Below are 18,973 nucleotides of genomic sequence, written 5' to 3'. Positions count from 1 at the left end.
CGCTGCTGCTAGGAGGGTTTTGGCGTTAGCTTGCCACAAATGCAGCCCTGAAATGACATGGCAACATTTGCCAAAAGACTCAAGAACTTTGCCCTCCTTGGACATACAACTGGAGGTGGCTCCCGCAGAGGACGACGACGAAGACAGTGGTTTAGAAAACGAGGCTGCAGCCACCACTGAAGAGTGAGGCTGGGGGTGGGAGGCCAGGAGGACAGGCTCCCCATCCAGAAGCCTGAACCGGTTGTCCAATTTCTTGTTCATCTGGGTGTTGGCCCTCAATTTTTCCCAGATCTTTCTCGCCACCTGCAGGAAATCCTTCAGGAGCAGAATGCCTGAGCGGCTCGTGGTGCGACTAGCTAACACCTCTGCTAGCACTCCCAAATCCTGGGGGGCCCCCTCTGGCTGAGTGAACCCGAAGAACTCTGCAAGGATCTGAAGGCAGTCATGAAAAGCCTTTACAGATGCTGAGTGTTCGTCATCCTGGGCGCCATTGCCGTCATCGTCCACCTCTCCCCTTTTTCCAGACAGAGGGTAGTCTGGGTCCTGAGACACCGGAACTGGAGGGGTCCCCCCCCCAACCCCTTCCGATCCAGACCCAAAGATAACTGTGGATCCAATGGCTGCTGCGGGGGTGGCGGTGGTGGTACAGGAGGAGGCAGAGGGGTTTGAAGAACCGATGGGGCCTGGACCAGAGGAAGAACAGGCAACAGCAGCGCTGGAGGAACCGGTGGAGGGTCCAGAGGTAGAGGCCTAGGAGGCACGACCTGTGGGATCACTTCCTTGACTATACTCCTGAGGAGCCCTGTCATCTGCAGGGAGCGCATGAGGAGGACGAAGCGCTCGAAAAAGCAATCCTCGCCAGTCACCGGACCCAAAAGGGGCCGGCCCTCAGCAGCGCTGGGTCTCTATTCTAGATCGGGGCTGAGGTGCCTGTGGAGTGTAGCTACAAGGCTGCAATGGGTTTATGTAGCCCATGCAGAGACGAACCAACTGTACCGTAAAGTCTGCTGCTGCTTCACGAGGGAAGGGGAATGGAACCTTCTTGCATGGCCCACTCCAGGAACGAGGGACCAGGTAGGCCCTGATCTGAATCAAAGATGACCAGTGGTCTAGGAGGCTCCACCACGTTCTTGTCTGCCACCTTGTGGCCTTGTGCCACGCCCTGGGCGGGAGGGCACAAAGGCCCTGTGCAACATGCTGGATCAGGCATGGGAGGACACTCCTTGGCCAACCAACCCAAAACAAAAGCGTCGACCACAGATAGCTCTGGTAGGCTCAGAGCTCTCAGCCTGCTGGCCGGTAGTTGAATCACCCTGAACCATGAACTTGGAGGTGGCTCTGGTAGGCTGTGTGCCCTCAGCAACAGAGCTGGTAGTTGTCCTGGATCATACTAAAGACTGACTCTTGGAGGTAGAACATAACAAACCCTTGCCCACTGAGGCTGAAGAGGACGACAAACTTCATTGCCCCTCTGTGGACCATCCGGTAGAGCTCCAGATCCCCTCGGCTTGGGAGCCTTGCCGGCCTCTGGTCTGCAAACTGTTTGCACGGAAGAGCCCCCTCGCCCCCCTTGGTTTGGGAACCGGTAGCATTAACTGCCTTGGGTCTGCCAGAACCAGGTTCCATGGTACCCTTACCCGTGGAAGCCCCCGGGAAGGAGTCTCCGAGCTGAGGAGCCGTACTAAACAAAGGGCCTACCTTGTCTTGACGTGGGGACCTAGAGATGAACTCTTCAAGATGACCTGGAGGAAAAGCATGGAAGACTTCCCTCCATCGTGAAAGACAATTCTTCAATACCCGGTGACCGAGAGTGCTGCAGGCCGCACACACGTCACTGCGGTGGTCGGGCCCCAGGCACTAAAGAGAGTGCATGGGTGCTCAAGGCCGGGAATGAGCATTGCTAGGACGTGCATCTCACGGAGTCTCTGCGCCTAGCTGCCAGATCCGACACCATCCGTGCGGAAAAAAAGACTGAGCTTAGGCAGAGGGCGGGGCCTTGTGGGATGTTGCCACGCCCAGTGCCACCCCCCAGGGCACTGTATTAAATTTAAAGGGGAAGCTCAATTTTTCACTGACAAAGGTTGGGGGACGCCCACAAGGATAGAGGAAAGGGGACAGGACGTATGAGTATTGTGGGATGTCAAGTATGCATCATATTGCAGCATTCATAATCGGTATTGGATCTTCTAGAGAGAAACCTATACTTGCTCCAGATCAATCATTTTATATGTGTCTAAAGAAAATGAATGGGGTAGCAAATATGTCGGCGACCGGACAAAGATTAGTACGCACCACTTCACTTCTTAAGTTTATCAGTCTCGTTGTCCAAGTGATCATTTCAATACTTCATATTCTTCTACAGAGCACATCAGTAAAAAAAAACCTTGGCACAAGGATATCAAATGTACAAAGAGAGGTTCAAGGTTACCCCTGGACCAACCAAGTGCTCTCGTTATTCCCTATTAGCAAGTTGAGTCAAAAGTCTAACTCAGTTTAGGTCATTCAGATACAATTCTTCATATTCTCTAATATTTTCCTATACCCATATTTAGAATTTAGTAACTCAGTGCTTTTATTTCTCCATAAAAGGCAGTAATAATTCAAAAGTGTCCCAAGGCCAATGCATTTCAGAGCTATGTCCGTCTTCAGGGCTAAAAACTATGCCATCAACAAAAACACCATGTATAATATATATAGTAAATGATAAAGTAACAACAAGCAACATGACATGAAACAAATGCAAGAAAATACAAAATCATCAGCATCATATCCATCTTTCACCACTTCATCTTTGTAAATATGTGAACAGCTGAGCCATTTACCTGCATGCAATTAAAAGGTTGTGCATAACTGAAAAACGAAGAAGAAAGGAGATAACAGCATCTGTCCCTACAATTTAGCCCATAACACTAACCAGTTTCCATACAAGCGGTAAAAATGTAATTATGTTACCCGAGTTATTCGTATAAGGTTAATGGGTACGATCTGCTCGAGTGGAAATGAATAACCCAACAGAAAAGGAAGATAAAGACCGGGCAAAGACCATAGTTTTCTATTCTTTTTTTTTTTTTTTTTTTACAATTGTTAAGAACCTACAACAGATTGTTATTAGTTTGCATTGGTATGAGATACTTGCGATACCAGTGCTTTCTCGACTAGTTGTAGAATATCAGGTGAATACCCCAGGAATGTTTGAAAAATTACATTTTGAGATTGGTACAATGCAGTGTTCCAACCACAGCAAGGCAAGACTTTTGGACGGGTGGTGCCTCTAGGCAGAGGAGAATGCGTTTGATGTATTAACATTGTCCTTTCTTGATTTGAGAATACGACTGGGCTAGCCTTTAAATCTTCAAAAGGTGGTGTGAGGAGTCAGAAATGAGACGCAGACACAAGTTGGACATGGTTTTCGGCTAAAGACTTAATTAAAAGAAAAGGTAAGAATGCCTCACTATCCCTAATATAAGAGGAATTTCCCTACCTCAACAAAAAGCTAATGGGTCGGTCAATGTCAAAGTGTCCAAATAAAAGTAAGTCCTGTGTCCATACTCCTATTCTGGCCCTCACACTCTAAAAAAGGTGCAACAGGTAATGTTCCTTGTCTTCAAGTGTTCAAAAATAGTCAGAATTCAACATAAGAGTTCAAAATCCAACAAAAAGATTTTCCCTCATGGACAAAGGTTCACAGTTCTAGGGAGAACCTCCTTCCCTAGGTTCTTTGCATTCAACATCCAGTTTCAAAGAATCACCAAGTTTCCAAGAGGACTTCCCCCTCTCTCCTTGGAGTGTTCACGTAGCTTGAGGATCTTTCTCCCTCCCCCGAGGTTCCTCTTTACTTCTAGTTTCAAAGGCACATTTCTCTCCAGGGACCTTTTCCTTCTCTTTATACATTTTTGTTTTGTTCGCAGTTCACAATGGTACTGTTTTCCTTTAATTTCTTCTGTCAATACATCACAACCAAAGCTCAAGGTCACCAGGACATGATTTTCACTTCAGCCACATTATTATAATTCATGAATCGTGTTTCCTTTTCACAGTGTATACAAAAGACATCTATCTTCACCTGGTATCCTGCCAGGACTTTTATAGCTGAAACATTCAACTCTTTGTAGTATCAGTCAGAAATGACTCCCTTCCCTTGATGTTCGACAAGCTGGGTTCACTAACCTGCCCAACACCATCACTTGGTCTTCACTAAAGTTCACAAGGCCAAACGTGATATTTTCTTCCTTTCGACTCACATGCTTAGTCTTTCCCGTCATATATTTTACATTTCTCACTAGTTAGAAGCTTCCCCTCGTGTATATTACTTTCTTTTGGTTCCATTTTTAACTAAAGCATCTGTGCGCCGGCCACTCTGTAACCTGTTCACTTCCCCTGAGCTTATCGGTTGCCTTTGGCCTCACCTCTTCTCAGTCTGCTTTGTAGAATTGGTTCAGTGTGCGCCCAGCTAAGCACAGTCTTGCCACCATGCCCCTTCCCTCGATGCGCAGATCCCACAGCATTTCCCCTACTTGCAGTCAACCGCTGGCACCATCTCCTCGCCTTGGTGAGATCGTGTCAGCGTCTCTTCTGTCTGCCGAAGCGAGTCACTCCCCTCCCCGCCACCGAGTGTGGTGTTCAGCTGTGTTACTGGCTGGCAGGCAGAACCACGTCTGCAGCCCTCTGTTTCTGCTGCTTCTCCCTCTCCTTCTCTCCGTAGACTAATGGACCTCACCCCTGCAGGGTAAGGAAAAACTCTCCTGCCAGTGTGGTGAACGCAGCACAGTGGAAGCACCAGTTTTCCTCCTCAACTGGCTAGCTATTTCCTTTTCTCTGTAGACTTGAACGGGGCGCACCCCAGCTGGGTAAGGGAATGAGCCAGCCTGGATAGAGTGTGAGCCCCAGCTTTCCTCCTCAGCTGGCTGGCTATCTCTGCCTCTGCTGGACCAGTCTCTCCTGGGGTCTGTGTAGGTTCAGCAGACTGTGAGCCAGATGTTCTCCTTGTCAGCTATGCAGCTTCTCCTGGGCCAGTCTCTCCTTTTTGCCTCAGTCAGAGAATATGCTGCCTCCAAGTATGTGTTCCCGGTCTTCCCTCTTCTGGCTTCTCTGGACCGGCTTCACTCCTTCCACATCAATGCCCAGGGAGGGCTCCTCTCACTTCCGGAGTCTTTCATTACTTTTATAGGATTTTGGGAAAAACTACACCACTGATAGTGGTTCTCATTAGGAGTGATCATCATTTCTCCTTGTCTCAGTTGTTGTAAAAAGACAAAACTGCTGACAGTGGTTCCGATTAGGAGCGATCACCATTCCTCTCCCTCATCACAGTATTGAGAAAGTGATCTTCATTGAGGTGACACTTACTCCTTCTCTTCCCAGTACTATTTAAGGGGAATGTTAAGAGGGGTACAATTTATTAGTCTATTAGGCGAGGGATTGTACTGAGGGTTACAGAGCAGTGCTTTAAAGTCCTTTGACTGGTGGGAATACCACGTGCCGTCTAGCAAGTATACGTAACTCCCATTAGGATTGTCTCCTCCCACATGGTCCTCCCTCGGGCAGATGCACTCAGGATCGGAATGAGGCTGCCCTTCCCTTGCCATACGAGGAAAAAGACTAGCCCAGGTCATATAGTGGTGACATTGCTAGATTCATCACAATGGAGAGGGCAGTTATGAGAGCCAAAGGCTTGGAAGGAATTTCAGACAAACCAAGGTTTTCACTGTGATGGGACATGTTTAACAATGGGTAGAAAAGTCACCTATGCATGTTATGGGATAAATAAAGGACAAAACATGTCCCAAGCATCAACCAAGACAGCTTTTCCGTGATCGGAGTATTGTGAAAAGGTCACAGCTCAGAGGCCAGTGAATGAGGACTGGGGATCCTCTTGGACAGGGAACCACCACAGCTCTCAATACTAGCCCCAGACTAGGCATAAAGGGATCCCCAGGGCCTCCACCTTTACCATTGTATATCATCTACCAAATATAGCCCATAGAACTCTTGCTTGGCCAGTAGCCTAGCACAAGCAGGTGGAGTGCTGAAACAAGTGGAACATGGGAAGGGGCATTTGCGAGTCCTCGGCCCCAGGTGTTCATGAACCACAGAATAGCATCTATACTTGGCAGGCAACAGCAGAGGGAAGGTCTGTGAATGCAACTAACTTGAAGCACCTCAAGGCAGTCCCACATCAATACCAGGTACCTTGCTGTCATTCAAAGTAGAAAGAGGATTAAAGAAAGCAGGGAATTCAGCAGTAGAATAGCAGGGAGTGACCGTCCTGGAGTCAGGTGGCCATGACGGAACAGTTGCCAGACTCCAAGATGGTAGACTGCCTTTACACCACCTTGCCTCATTGAGTTGTGACACGGCCTGTATAACACACAACTGCACCTGTGGAAATTATAATTCACTCTGGTCCGCTCCAACCACTGCAGTACATCTCTAGAACAAGAGCCTCATACCAGTCCTCAGGTAGTGTGTAAAAAAGAGGGATACCCAGAAAGAATTGTGGGAGTTAGAAAGTGTTCGAGAACCGAAAGAGGTGAGAATGGTGCAATGGAGATCATGTGAAGAGGCAGGAGTAGGAACATATAAGTGGAGAGAGAAGTGATGCAGGGAAGGAAAAAGATGTACAAAAAGTAGCAAGGCTGGTGTGAAACAGGAAGTAGAGGACATGGTGAAATGTATAATGAGGAGATAAAGGTAACAGATAGAGTAAGGAGAGAAGGTGGAACATCTAAAGAAAGGAAATAAAAGTGAAACATTTAAGTAAAAGGTAAGGAGAGGATATAGAAAAGACATCTAAGCAGGAGAGCAGGTGGACAAAACTATAGAGGGGAGAAAGTAGAGATCAGAAGAAAAGGCCATTGACAGAGGAAGGCGAGGAGGCAGAAGAAGAATATTTAGTGAACTTAAGAGGGGAGGGAGGAACAGAAAAACCAAGATGAGGAGGAACATTAAGAAGGAGCGAGAGAAAAAGGAAAGGAATGGGTGGCGAAAGGGAGAGTTGACTGCTGTAATTCGAAGCATAAGATATGGCAGTACAGAATGCACAGCCACAACTAGGGTTGAATGCTTACCATCAAACATCGTAGTTGGCTTCTACACTTAAATAATCTTGTGCACATCAAGTCCATCATGTAACCATATTACAGTATTTACTTGTACGTTAAGTAGCCCTGCGTAAAACAAAGATCCAACTAAATACTGGCTCACCAGCACCTTACCAACATACTTCATCTGAACCAGAAGCTGCTACATCCCACATAGCCAAGCAGAAACCAGCATTTCCCCATGTTCCTGGTCTACCAAGCTTCCCTCCATGAAGGCTGTCTGCCCCTTCCATTTTCTGCCTAGATTTGATTACTTCAGGCATGAGCATACTGTCTACTCTGGACAGGCCTCATACCAGGAAACGACTATGTTGCCAGAAATGGCACAGTATAAATTACTATTGCATTACATTGTAATGACGAAGGATATGATACTAATCAATTAACACCAACATCAGATCATTATTAATCATAAACACATAAACAGAACAGCAAACCAAAGACTCCAATACGTTTATGTGACAAGTACACAAACACCATTACATTGCTTTGTGTATTAAAAGTCCTTCGTGTTACTGCTCTGCAAATGTCAACATTAAAACCATTCCTGAAGATAGTAGTTAAAGCGGTTTTGCATTTTATAGAATGTGCTCTTGGTCTGCCTGGAAGGCACCCCCTTCTTAATGGGAATATTGAATGGATGATCCACAACACAACTTGCAATAGATTATTTTGAAGCTGGGAGTCCTGTGCTAATAGGAGTGTAGGCCAATAATCGCTTCATGATCTTTTTATTTTACTTTGCCATATCCACAAAAAAATGAGTGCATCTCTTATTGTCTAGATTATGGAGAAGAATGACTAGGAAAGAAAGGAGAAATATAGTCTGGTTTACATGGAAACCAGAGACCACGTTAGCACAAAAGAATGAGGTGTTCCAAGGGCAACCTTATCTTAATCAAATATATTATGGGGCTGGTGAGAACACACAATCTTTATGTTACATCCTCTCATTGCCCAGTTAAATCGAACCGCAGAATGTCGACGTGAGTGAATCTGTTGCAAGTGGTTTCGATTGCCATAGGAAAAATCACTGCCCCAAAAAAGGTACTTGTAAAAAAGAACAAAAGATAAGACTCACAAGTGTGTAGCGGTTTGCAGGAATCATCTCGCACAACTGTTCAGATTAACATCAACACTGCAGTGGCATTGGACTGTTCTCTAAAGGATATGTTTTGTTAAAGTGACTATGGTCTCCTATATGGTAACTGTCTGCACCTCTCCTTTCTCGTTATAATAGACAAAAAGGCAGAGAACGAAGTGTCTTACTTGCTTTTGCTATAGTTTGGTTTTATTCATGGTGAAATGTAAAAACAAAATGAAGACATTTGTTAATGAAGTCGTTATGGTTAAAATGGCACTATCTCACCCCACAACTATTTCTCTCAAGTTGTGTGTGGGATCCCACTGAAGTGGTAGGAATTCATCCGTTTATAAAGGTTCCATGACTCGGAAAGTCATAGATCTGCTGGTACCGTGGTAAAAAAACGTACAACCACGTAGCGTATCCCCATGCAGGATAAAATACAACTATTGGTGCTGGAACATGAACAAAGAAGAAGACCCCTTCTCAGGTGGAAATATCCTTCTCCCACAAACCTGATGCCCAATCTGATAACACCTGCTGTTAGATCTACTTTCCCTTTTGGTATCCTTTTGCAGTTAGGAGCAAAGCACAGACCCACGTTAGGATTAATGGACTCTTATCTCCCATGTTTTGAAATTGGATGAAATGCAGAACTGATGTTTAAGTACTATGCGATCTCATAACCCTGTAAAACAATGACATAAACTAAAAAAGTCTGCCTGTGCCACGAAAAACCTGATCAACAGGTTTACTGGTAGAAAGGCTACATTATTATCATGCAGCACTTTTGTTTGTTAGTCTTTGGTACCCCAAACTTGGCATGCTGCTCTCACACTTCAACCAGAGCCATGTTTATGTCCTCTTACTTTTCCCATTTGGTACATATCCCATGGATAGTTTAATAATGAATTAGTAGGCAGGTATTTCACTTCTATGTGACCTGGAGAGGAATCAAAAGGGGGGTATATGCAAATCCTTGAAGAGTCTAGTTTTTTTACATTTTTTTAAAAAAATCGGAACAAACATTTTAGATTGCTTTCAGTAAAGGTTTTGGCTATATGACGAGAATGGCTATTAAAAAGTGTGCATAGTTTTGCATACATTCATGAGAAAAATGAAACTCACGAAATTCTAAGCAAATTGTGAGTTGGAAAAAACTAGGGACTATCAAATATCAGCAATCACCAATAGCTATAGGCAATATACAGACACTCCCTCCTTGAAACCGATAGTTGAGTGCTTGACACCAACTAAATGTAGCATATTCATTTTATCAAAATGTGTGTGTTTAATGAATGTCCTTTCCTACATGATTGTGCGGGAGATTTGAAGGTTTTTATTTCTAAATTGTGGTATCTTATTTAGAACATATTTGAAGCCAGCATTTGCAGTTAGAACACATTTTTTAGAAAAGGATTTTGTACTAGTTTTATCCTTGCGCCCTTGTTTATTAATTGGAGTTCAAATGTTGTTGAGTAACCCCAACTTGTTGATGTTCAGAAACATTTGAATGGACGTTTATATATTCTTTTAAAATATATTTATCATTGAGGTGTATTTATGTTTGAATTGCTTTCTGCGATTGATTTGTGCTTTTATGGCATGCACTGCTGAAATAAAGTATCCTGAAATGAACTAGCCGGTATTAACAATTGACTCAACTTAGGTTATTAACACCGATTTTGACACTATGCTACACATTGGCAGAAGAAAGGTTTACCTGAATGGGAGTTTGTAATAATATTTCAGCATATATATAACCAGTTATTTCCTCCTGATAGAAGTTCATGAGGTGAAAGAGACCCCTCCCGGGAGATAAAAATGGCATAGTGAAGCAAATCTTTTTTAAACTCACCAGTCCAGTAGTAGCACACAGACAAAACATTGATGTGCAAAAGATTTAAAGTCCATTTTAACTTGGAATAGCACAGGTACAAATCTTAAACATTTTATTAAAGTCAAACAACTGAGTGTGGGGAACTCCCTACACTGCCAAAAACTATGGCACACACGAGATGTTCACCAATTTAGAATATCTCTTTACATTCAAAATTGGACAAAAACTCTACAGGGATACCATTATTTTGATGAGCAGAATGCTGTCCCATTTAATAGAATTTCCAATTCACTGAGACGAGTGTGTCCTATAATGCAACCACAAGTAATGGAAAGAGAGCGAAAGGAAAGCAGATTTCACAGGTCAATAACCGACAAGAAAGGTCCTGAGGTACCCGGCTTCAGAAGACGCTCTCCATTGAAGAGGAACATAATAGGGAGTATGGGAGTCGCCGGTGGCCTCAAGGAGGGGTTTGTTATGTTGTGGATCTAACTTGTCTCAGCATTAATTCGAAAACACCATTAACCTTACAACAAATCAAGAGAAAGCCAATATTGTGAGAAAGGAAAATAGGAAAAGACTCTGAAGTAAATACAAAGATTGATCGTGTGAAAGCTCAAACCCTGGAAAAAGGAAAGCGCTTCCAAAGTGTAATAATTTGAGAATCCAAATCCTAAATAAGAAACAGCTACAAGTTCTGCAAGGCAGGAAAGACCCACCTGAAGTAAAGAGGAAACAACCCTCATACCAGCAATACAAACAAGTGTAAAGTGTAAGAAACAGGAAGTGAAATCAGTGATAGTCTATAAAAGAGGTCACAGAGGGAAAGGAGACATCTTAAGCCTATTGGAACAATTACAGAAACTGATCAAATAAATAATGAGAAGATATTTGAAAGTCATATTAAAGGACCAAGAGATGCTACCAGTATTTAAGGGGAAGGGAGTCATTCTCAAAGCCTAAGTTAGTTTAAAAAGTGGTAGGGTGAGCTACGATATTTCTGATGGAGAACTTCTTTATTTTGGACTTCCAAGACAGACTGGCAAGCACCTTAGTTTGTTAGATAGGGAACTCCTATAGTTTATGGGGAAGTTAGGCATTAAAACCAATTTTAATAAACCATCCCGACAATGTCATCTGAGAGTGCCTGTCTTCCTTGTGACTTGCCACACATTACATCAAGGAAATTATTCAAATATGAAGTAGTTGGTGTATAGGTTCATATTAAAGAGTCAGTATAGTTTTATGTATAGGGCTTAGGTCAATGTTAAAGAATTAATTATTTGTTTTTGATAAGGAATTAATTATTTGTTTTTGAAGTTGCCTTTTTATAGAACATCAGATACGTGGATTATTCACAGTTTTAAATGAGTAATTCCTCTTTGTAAAAACTAATTGTATTGCTCTTTTTTTTGTTGCACTCAGAGTGTTTGCAAGTTGATGGTTAAGTTTAATTGCGTAGTTGTTAAGCTTATGAATCTTAAGCTATAACAAGCATTCTCCTTTTTGTCTGTCTTTTACCCTTTTTATTTGCAGTTCCCTACAGAACGTCAGTACAGAATGGCAAAGTATCTTAGAAGGCACATCTTACATATATGCTTTTAAGGTGCAACGCATACACTTTGCACAACGGCTTAGTATGCACACAAATTACTATTGCACATGCTGCATAGTGTAGCAATATCATTTAATGTAATCATTTAAACAAACTGTGATTTAGCACATTTTGTATGGGGTTTCACCAGGTTTTAAGATCAATACTTCTTATTTTGCATTAACATGTAACATTGAAAGCATACAATTGGACACATACTTACAGATAAGCAACCTGTCAGTCTCATTTACTCCCTAAAACCAAAAAACACAATTGAAACAGCAAACAAAGGAACAATGGACACATGGGAAACCACTTCCTGCTATCACCTACAACGCTCTACAGATATGTTCAGATCAGTGGTGGCAACACAGAAGTGTCAAAGGAAGGAGTGTTATTATTACATACTTATCCCAAGCTATGCCTCAAGTAAAAAGACATCTTTTAATTATAATTAATAGATGCAAAGAAGAATGGAATACAAAATAGATCTGTTTAATTGCCTACATACAGACCATAAGGGATGGGTGCTAATTTATATCTGCCTACAAAATAACTTTACTACTCATTAACTAGGATTTAAAATACTCTGACTTGAATATCTTATCTGGACCACTGACAGCACATACTGCATCATCTTCACAAGATGTGAATTTGCACATGGTGAAGACATTTGATTTAAGTTATTTCGTCATACAGTCTAATCTACAAGTGGGAATTTAGATTCCAAATGCTCATTTACATGTAGAAATGTGATGCAGGGAATTTAAGAGAACATATATTACTATAAGTGTATGTGTGGGGGGTGTCTGTGCAGTGAAAATGAGAAAGATTAAATGGGCAAACACCATTGTGACTTAAAGAGAAAGAGTGCATGTGAAAGTCGCCTTTTAATTAAAGCATGTCCGAGTTAAGAAACAAAAACAAAGAGAAATATGCCAGAAATTATGGATGTATTTAATTCAAGAAAACAGCAGCCCTACAGATAAGGTGGGTATCTGCCACTTCTACTCATTAAAATTGGCAAATATTCCCAAAAATTCTAAATAGGTAGTAAAAATACCCCCAATAAAAAAAATAGGAAACGACCTGCGCCCCTTCTTTCACCCTCATAGCTCCGTAGATATGTTTGCACCCGTAGTGCAAGTAGTAGTACCACAGGAAGAAATTACTATTTTAACTGCATGATTGAAAGAAGTAAACACGTATCTTTGAATGTCGCGCCTTGAAACACTTGTGTATACTCATGTTATAATTGTCATATGTAGGAGCAAAAAAAAAAAAACATTACAAAAATGTTTCAATTTTTCAGTTAAAACATTTTTACTTGCTTATAAAATACTCCCATTGGGAATTGGACTTACATTTCTGCTCGCTAGAAAATCATTTTACTCTAAATTCTAACAAATAGGGAGTAAAATACTCCCACTTCCAAATCTTATCTGGAGCAATGGCTGTCTCCTTTACAAAGTACAATATATTATCTTTGACAAAAAGAGAAGGACGATAGCCATGCTGAACTAGAAGTATGGAGTATTGCAACTGAGTGGGCTTTTGACTCTGGTGTACACAGGTACATTTTTGACACTGACCAAGCAGAGTTAAATTGCATGTGTTCAATTTAATTTTTCCACAGGAGAATGTGCATCACTTAAATCCCTGAAATACATTTGATTCTAAAACACCACGCAGAATTAATTTTCAAACAATATTCCTTCTAATGGCTTTTCTTTTAATTGTATGGTGTTCTGTTTTGGGGGAAAGAAGAGGTAATGGGAGGAGAATACAAACCATAGGTTTTTTTTACTTTACAATGGTTTACATCAAAAATGTATTGAGCAAAGACCAGAATAATTGCCTGTTCTATAATCTAAACGCTCCTTTTACAGGGACTGAACTAGAGGACTACTCTTGACAAGTATTCAGTTGCATCAGATTAGTTGGGTCTGGGCGACATGGACCAAAAGTCATATCTCAATATTTGTCAGCTGAATGGCGATATACAATAAATATCCCGATTTTGTTTCTGTGGATAAAATGCTCTGTTGTAAGCTGCCAACTACATCTGAGATGTCACAACACATTTATTTATAAGACATTGATCAAAATAAAGTGCAAATACAGGGTTCCTCTTCCTGTTTGAGAATACAGACAGCTGTGTAAATATCAAGATGTAAATAAAAAATATATATCAATATATCTCCAAAACTCGATATATAGCCCAGCTCTAAGATTAGTCTTGTGCAAAAAGGGGGTGGTGAGAATAATCTTAAATACTTAACAGAAAATTGCCAATGATGGGGGAAATATAACATCACCCACGGTTGACAGTATTAAATGGCTGCTCCTGCACAGATATAGAGGGATCTCAAAGCCAACGCTATAACAATGCAAAACACGTAATAAACATTTCTTGTTTTCACATAACAATAAATAGATGAACATGTAAAGTTGCATTGTCAGAGCAGTTACTTTTCAGAGATTGTGACAGTAACTAATCTTAAAGTTAGAGGAACCCATTCAATACAGCAAAACCACACTCAAGGAAAACATGATCGGGCCATGCAATAGACCAAGAATCTACCAATTATGAGGCATATCACGATAACCAAAGAACCAAACTCGTACAACCTTTTCTTTGAATAACCGTTGGCGGTGTTTTTTCCTCTTTCTGAACAGACCTGCCTATCGTCCAGACAATCAACTTATCACCTTGGTATCCTCTGTAAATGGTTTGCTTGTGTAGTAGATTTAACACTTAACAGTATGCCTTTCACATCCCACTTTGATAAGAAAGCAGGAAGGGTTATTACCAAGTGACATCAACGTTACAATAAGGTCAAGAGCTAGGCACTTTCATCGCACACCATGAATATCTATATTATGCAACTATTCATATAGAAAGCTATGCTCCGTCATGAATTGGCAATGAACGATTTTCAATTGGTTCACGCCCAAATAAGTTTAACAGTGGTGTACTATGGACAATAATAATTTGTTTATAGAGGATAGAAAGCAAGAAAAGGACCACATTTTCACATCTTACTTTTATTTTATTAAATTACACCACTAATTAGATTGAATTCGCAGCATATTTCCCCTTAATGGGAAGCTCAAATATTAAGCTGGAGCCCATTTCAAGAGAAAGTAATGGATTTAGATAATTAACTACTGGAACTAGGTAATGCAACCACATGTGAGTATTTCCGAAGGGCAAACAGAAAACCACTTACAGAACTAAAGATGGTTACATGGTCAAATAATATGGGGTTAACATGAGGGTGTCAGGTATCAGCGTTAAAGCTTTAGTAAACAAATTCAGGCATGCCAATTCATTCACTCGATTCCTTAATTCCGTTACCCCACCATTATCTTAACAGCAAGGCCCATCTCACCTCTCTAGCTCTGCTATTTTCTTATCCTTGTCATTTTTTTCATTTTCCATTTCTTTAAGGATTTCGAGGAGACGGTCCACCTCAACTTGGGATTTGCTGGATTCTGTTCGGAATCGGGCTACTTCCTTCTCAAGTTGTTGGATTCGCTCGCTTAGTTCCGGGCTGGCTTTTGTCTCCTGAATGGCCTCATTAGCCTGTAAAGTAAAGTTATTAAAATGAGAGCAAGAAATTAATCTAATGTATTGAATGTCAACACAGGGAATCAGGAAAAATGTACTTTATGGGGATTCCTGTTCTGTTACTTCTTGCGCCGCCCTCCATCACAGCCTGGTTGGGATAGGCCTGCACTGCCAGGCAGGCCCAGAATCATTACTAAAAATGTTGCCGTTTTAAAGATTTTAGATTAGGAACAATGTGTCAGGTTTCCTCATTCAGGGACATGTCCTCAATAACTAGAGCCTACGACTATCACTTTTGGATTCAAAAGTTTTGTTTGTTCCACATTAATCTGGCAGGTTGGATGGCAGTATTTGCTTGTGAAGATGGACACTTGGGTGTAGTGAAGAAAGGAGAGGAAGGACTACAAAATGTGAGGTGAGCTGATGATCTGTGTGGTCTAGGATAGATGAATTATATCTTAAAATGAAAGACAGAAGGTACCTTCGGGACAAAGGAGGGGACTGTACGAAGTACCACCATGTACCTGTAGAAATGTGTGTTTAAAGGAATGACCTGTAAGTTGTTTGATTTGTCTTTGCAAAGTTATTTCCAAAAGAAGTCATCTTCCAGGGCAATTAGTCCAGATTGCATGAAACCATGGGCTTGAATATTTTGTGGATTATAAAGCCTAAATCAGGTTCAAATCCAATTGAAGAGCTGACTCAATCATGGGAGGAATACGAGAAAGGCCAAAGTGCAGCTTCATTACCAAGAGGCGATTTAGTTCACAGCACATGCCCTATAAAGGATCTCACTCAGTCAAAAGGTAGTGCTTACAGCAAACAATTAGAATAGCTGTGCCACCTGAGCTGGTTTTGAACTGCAAATCATCATCCAAGTTTGCCAAAGAGTAAACCAGCTTGTCCATAGCCCAATAGTAAAAACAAAGTCATTTGCTTTTGTAATGCTTTTGAGTGGAACCTTACTCGCAGTCAACATGAAAGCCAAGTTCACATCTGGGATTATCAAATGGGTTTATGTTACTTTTCAGGTCCCAAACCAGTAGATTCAAGGGTAGTCGGAAGGGGTGGGTAATGGACACCTTATGCTGAATGTGGCTATCTGGCTTTTGAGAACTGGAGGAGATCAGACTACCAGACCTGGTAAACACCAGATAAGATCACCAGTATCAAATAAGCAATCACAGCAACTCCTCCAACATTGCTTTTTCCTTCTAAATGGACTGCCAGAAGCACCAGATGATGGCAAGTGACATAACCTAGATCTCTATTGTTAGATCAGAGAGAAAGGGACTGAGATGTGCAGGCTAGGATATGTGGCAACACCCAACGCTTTTGCCTACGGGTGCTGAGTGGGGTGGTCACAGGGGCCTGATGATGCTGGGTACTGAACTGCATATGGCGGTGCCCGGACAACCCCACCTCTGTCCAGAGCAGTGGCAAGGGAATGTCACCAAAAGGTATATACACCTGTCCCCTTCTCCTGTAAGCATTTTTACCCACATAGGCAGAATAGGATTGCTAGTATTGGCACAAGTATTCACTCCTAATTAAGGCCGTTGGTTGTCCAAATAAAGTAGTTGTGAGCCTCCTCAAACCTCTGAGGTTGGAAAGGGCCAGGCCTGTATCGTTCGTGGTACTAAAGTTCCTGCAGGAGCCCATCAGAAAAGCCCTGAGTGAGCAATATTCCTGCGGCTGTGATAGTGTAACAGTTACAAGCGAGATGCCAGAGAAGACTAGAGAAGGCTCAATCAGCAGAGCAATAGAATACAGCGGCTTCAGATAACTAACAAGTGTAGTGAATACTCAAGCCTCGCTGAACCAATTGGCAAGAGACACTAGCTATAATACACAGAGGCATTCACTCTCACATAGGGTGGACCAAGGAGAAGGGCTAAGGCCCAATAAAAAGATGCAGGTATCCAGAAAATCGCAAGTGAGTAAGGAGTGATATCGACTGGCGGGTGTTGTTGGTGGCACAGTGAGGCAGAAGTACAGTGGCAGGAGGAAGAATTTTGTGGGCAGAGAAGTACAGTGGAGCAGAAGGAGGAAGGAATGAGGAGCACATAAAATAGCAGAGGCTGAGGAGATATTGGAGGAAGAGGGGAGGTTGTAAGGTAGCATCAAGAGGATAGAGAAGATCTGAGAAAAAGAAGAGTGGTTGGAAAGAAAAATCAGGAGGCGGTTGGAGGGAGATATCAAAAGGAGGATAAATAAGATATTCGAGAGAGGAGGAAAATGGGAAGGAGGTGCTAGCAGGAGGTTAGGAGAATCACTGAAGGAGAGTTTGAGATGTTTACAGGGATACAAAAAACGTCTTCAAAAAAGGGCGAACCTGAAACAGGTGGAGGTACTGGGACATTGTGGAAGATCAAGGCGGTGGAAAAAGAGAAACCCGAGAGAGGGGCGAGGTTAGGAGACAAGGGACAGGGTGTCCTAGACATGTAATCTGGTGACCTGGCAAGGAGAAGACGGGTCATTGGCTAACAGTTCCAGAATCTAGAGACAGCGAGGTGGTGGGGGAAAAGTCATAAAGCCCTTAGATCTATAGTACCTCTATTTTCCCTCTATTTGTTGCAAGTGAATGCTTGTGTGAACACTTTTCTCGGTTGTGCGCAGGAAGCGAGTGATGGGAGCTGCTATTAGAGCAATGAAGACTATTAAAGGAAGATTGGAAGGTTTATACCCTTAAAAGCATTTGTTTTAATTGTGTTAAACACATTAAATATCTTCATTAAAAGTAAGATATTGCAGTAGGCAATTCCTAATTGCCTTGAGATATAAGAAGAAATTGAAATTCTTAATAGATGCCACATGGGCTTTCATAAATACCTTGCTGTAGTCGATCAGGCATTAGGTTCCATCTATTAATTGATAAGTTTGTTAATTGAAAGAAAAGTGCTCTGTATCTCGTGTTTCTTGATCTTAAGGCTGGCTTTGACAGTGTTCTGAGGGTTCAGCTGTGTTAAACTTTATCCTATGAAATCATGCAAGTTCTTTTATGGCCTATAATGGAATAAAACATCAACAATACAGCTAGTGTCATAAGGATTAAGTGGTGAGCTTTCCTTGCAATTTCCAGTTGGGAACAGAGTACAACAGTAGTGTGTAGTGGCTGCTCTGTTATTTATCTGTTAACAGACTTGCTGAAGTAGTCACTGGCACCAACGCATAACAATTAAATGGACAGAGAATGTGAATCTTGATGAATGCAGGCGACCAACTCAAAAACCTCTTTGAGCTTCAGAAAGCAAACCAGTTTATTGTGTAATCTGTTCACACAAAAGGGCTTAAGAGTTTGATTTTCTGGGCTTTAGGTTTAGCAACAACATTGGCTGGAAGAAACCCATGGACAACAGTCATCCGTCCATGTTAAGAACAAGTACTGCCACCACAAAATTCACCCATTCAATTGGAAATAGATACATCAGTGCAGCTCTTGCTGTGTTCATAGGACAAGGTTTGTCAAGCATTTGATGTGGGGCAGAGGTTTGGATTTGGCTGAAAAGTCCAGAGTTAGTCACAGTTGAAAAACCAGTTCTTGAAAAAATTATTGGGAATCCCTTTAAGTCTACAAAATGTGCCTGTATTTCTATTGAATTTTAAGAGTACATACCTCTGCTATATGGTTCAGTATATTGACAAAACCAAGCTTACATTTTCTAAAAGAACAACTCCTTAATGTCTCAGGGTGAAGCGCTACAGACCATTTCGGCGGGTTGATCCATGTAAAATAAATAATTCAACTGTTAGGTTTAAGCGAATGCTGGATAAATCTGGC

General features: G+C 41.9%; 1 protein-coding gene across 8 annotated transcripts in view; it reads right to left on the bottom strand.

Moving 5' to 3' along the window:
* The window catches only part of ERC1 (ELKS/RAB6-interacting/CAST family member 1), a 2,866,486-nt gene that overhangs the window by 1,314,984 nt on the left and 1,532,529 nt on the right, over nt 1–18,973 (bottom strand). For all 8 annotated transcript variants that reach the window (XM_069628613.1, XM_069628618.1, XM_069628615.1 and 5 more), the window contains one exon: nt 15,014–15,207. In XM_069628613.1, the coding sequence (XP_069484714.1) occupies nt 15,014–15,207 (194 nt within the window). The remainder of the gene's footprint in view (nt 1–15,013; nt 15,208–18,973) is intronic.

The sequence above is a fragment of the Ambystoma mexicanum genome, chromosome 12, assembly GCF_040938575.1.
Source record: "Ambystoma mexicanum isolate Mex_15411 chromosome 12, UKY_AmexF1_1, whole genome shotgun sequence".
NCBI classification, from domain to species: domain Eukaryota; kingdom Metazoa; phylum Chordata; class Amphibia; order Caudata; family Ambystomatidae; genus Ambystoma; species Ambystoma mexicanum.
The sequence above is the reverse complement of the archived record's forward strand: the minus strand, read 5'-3'. Positions and strand labels throughout refer to the sequence as shown.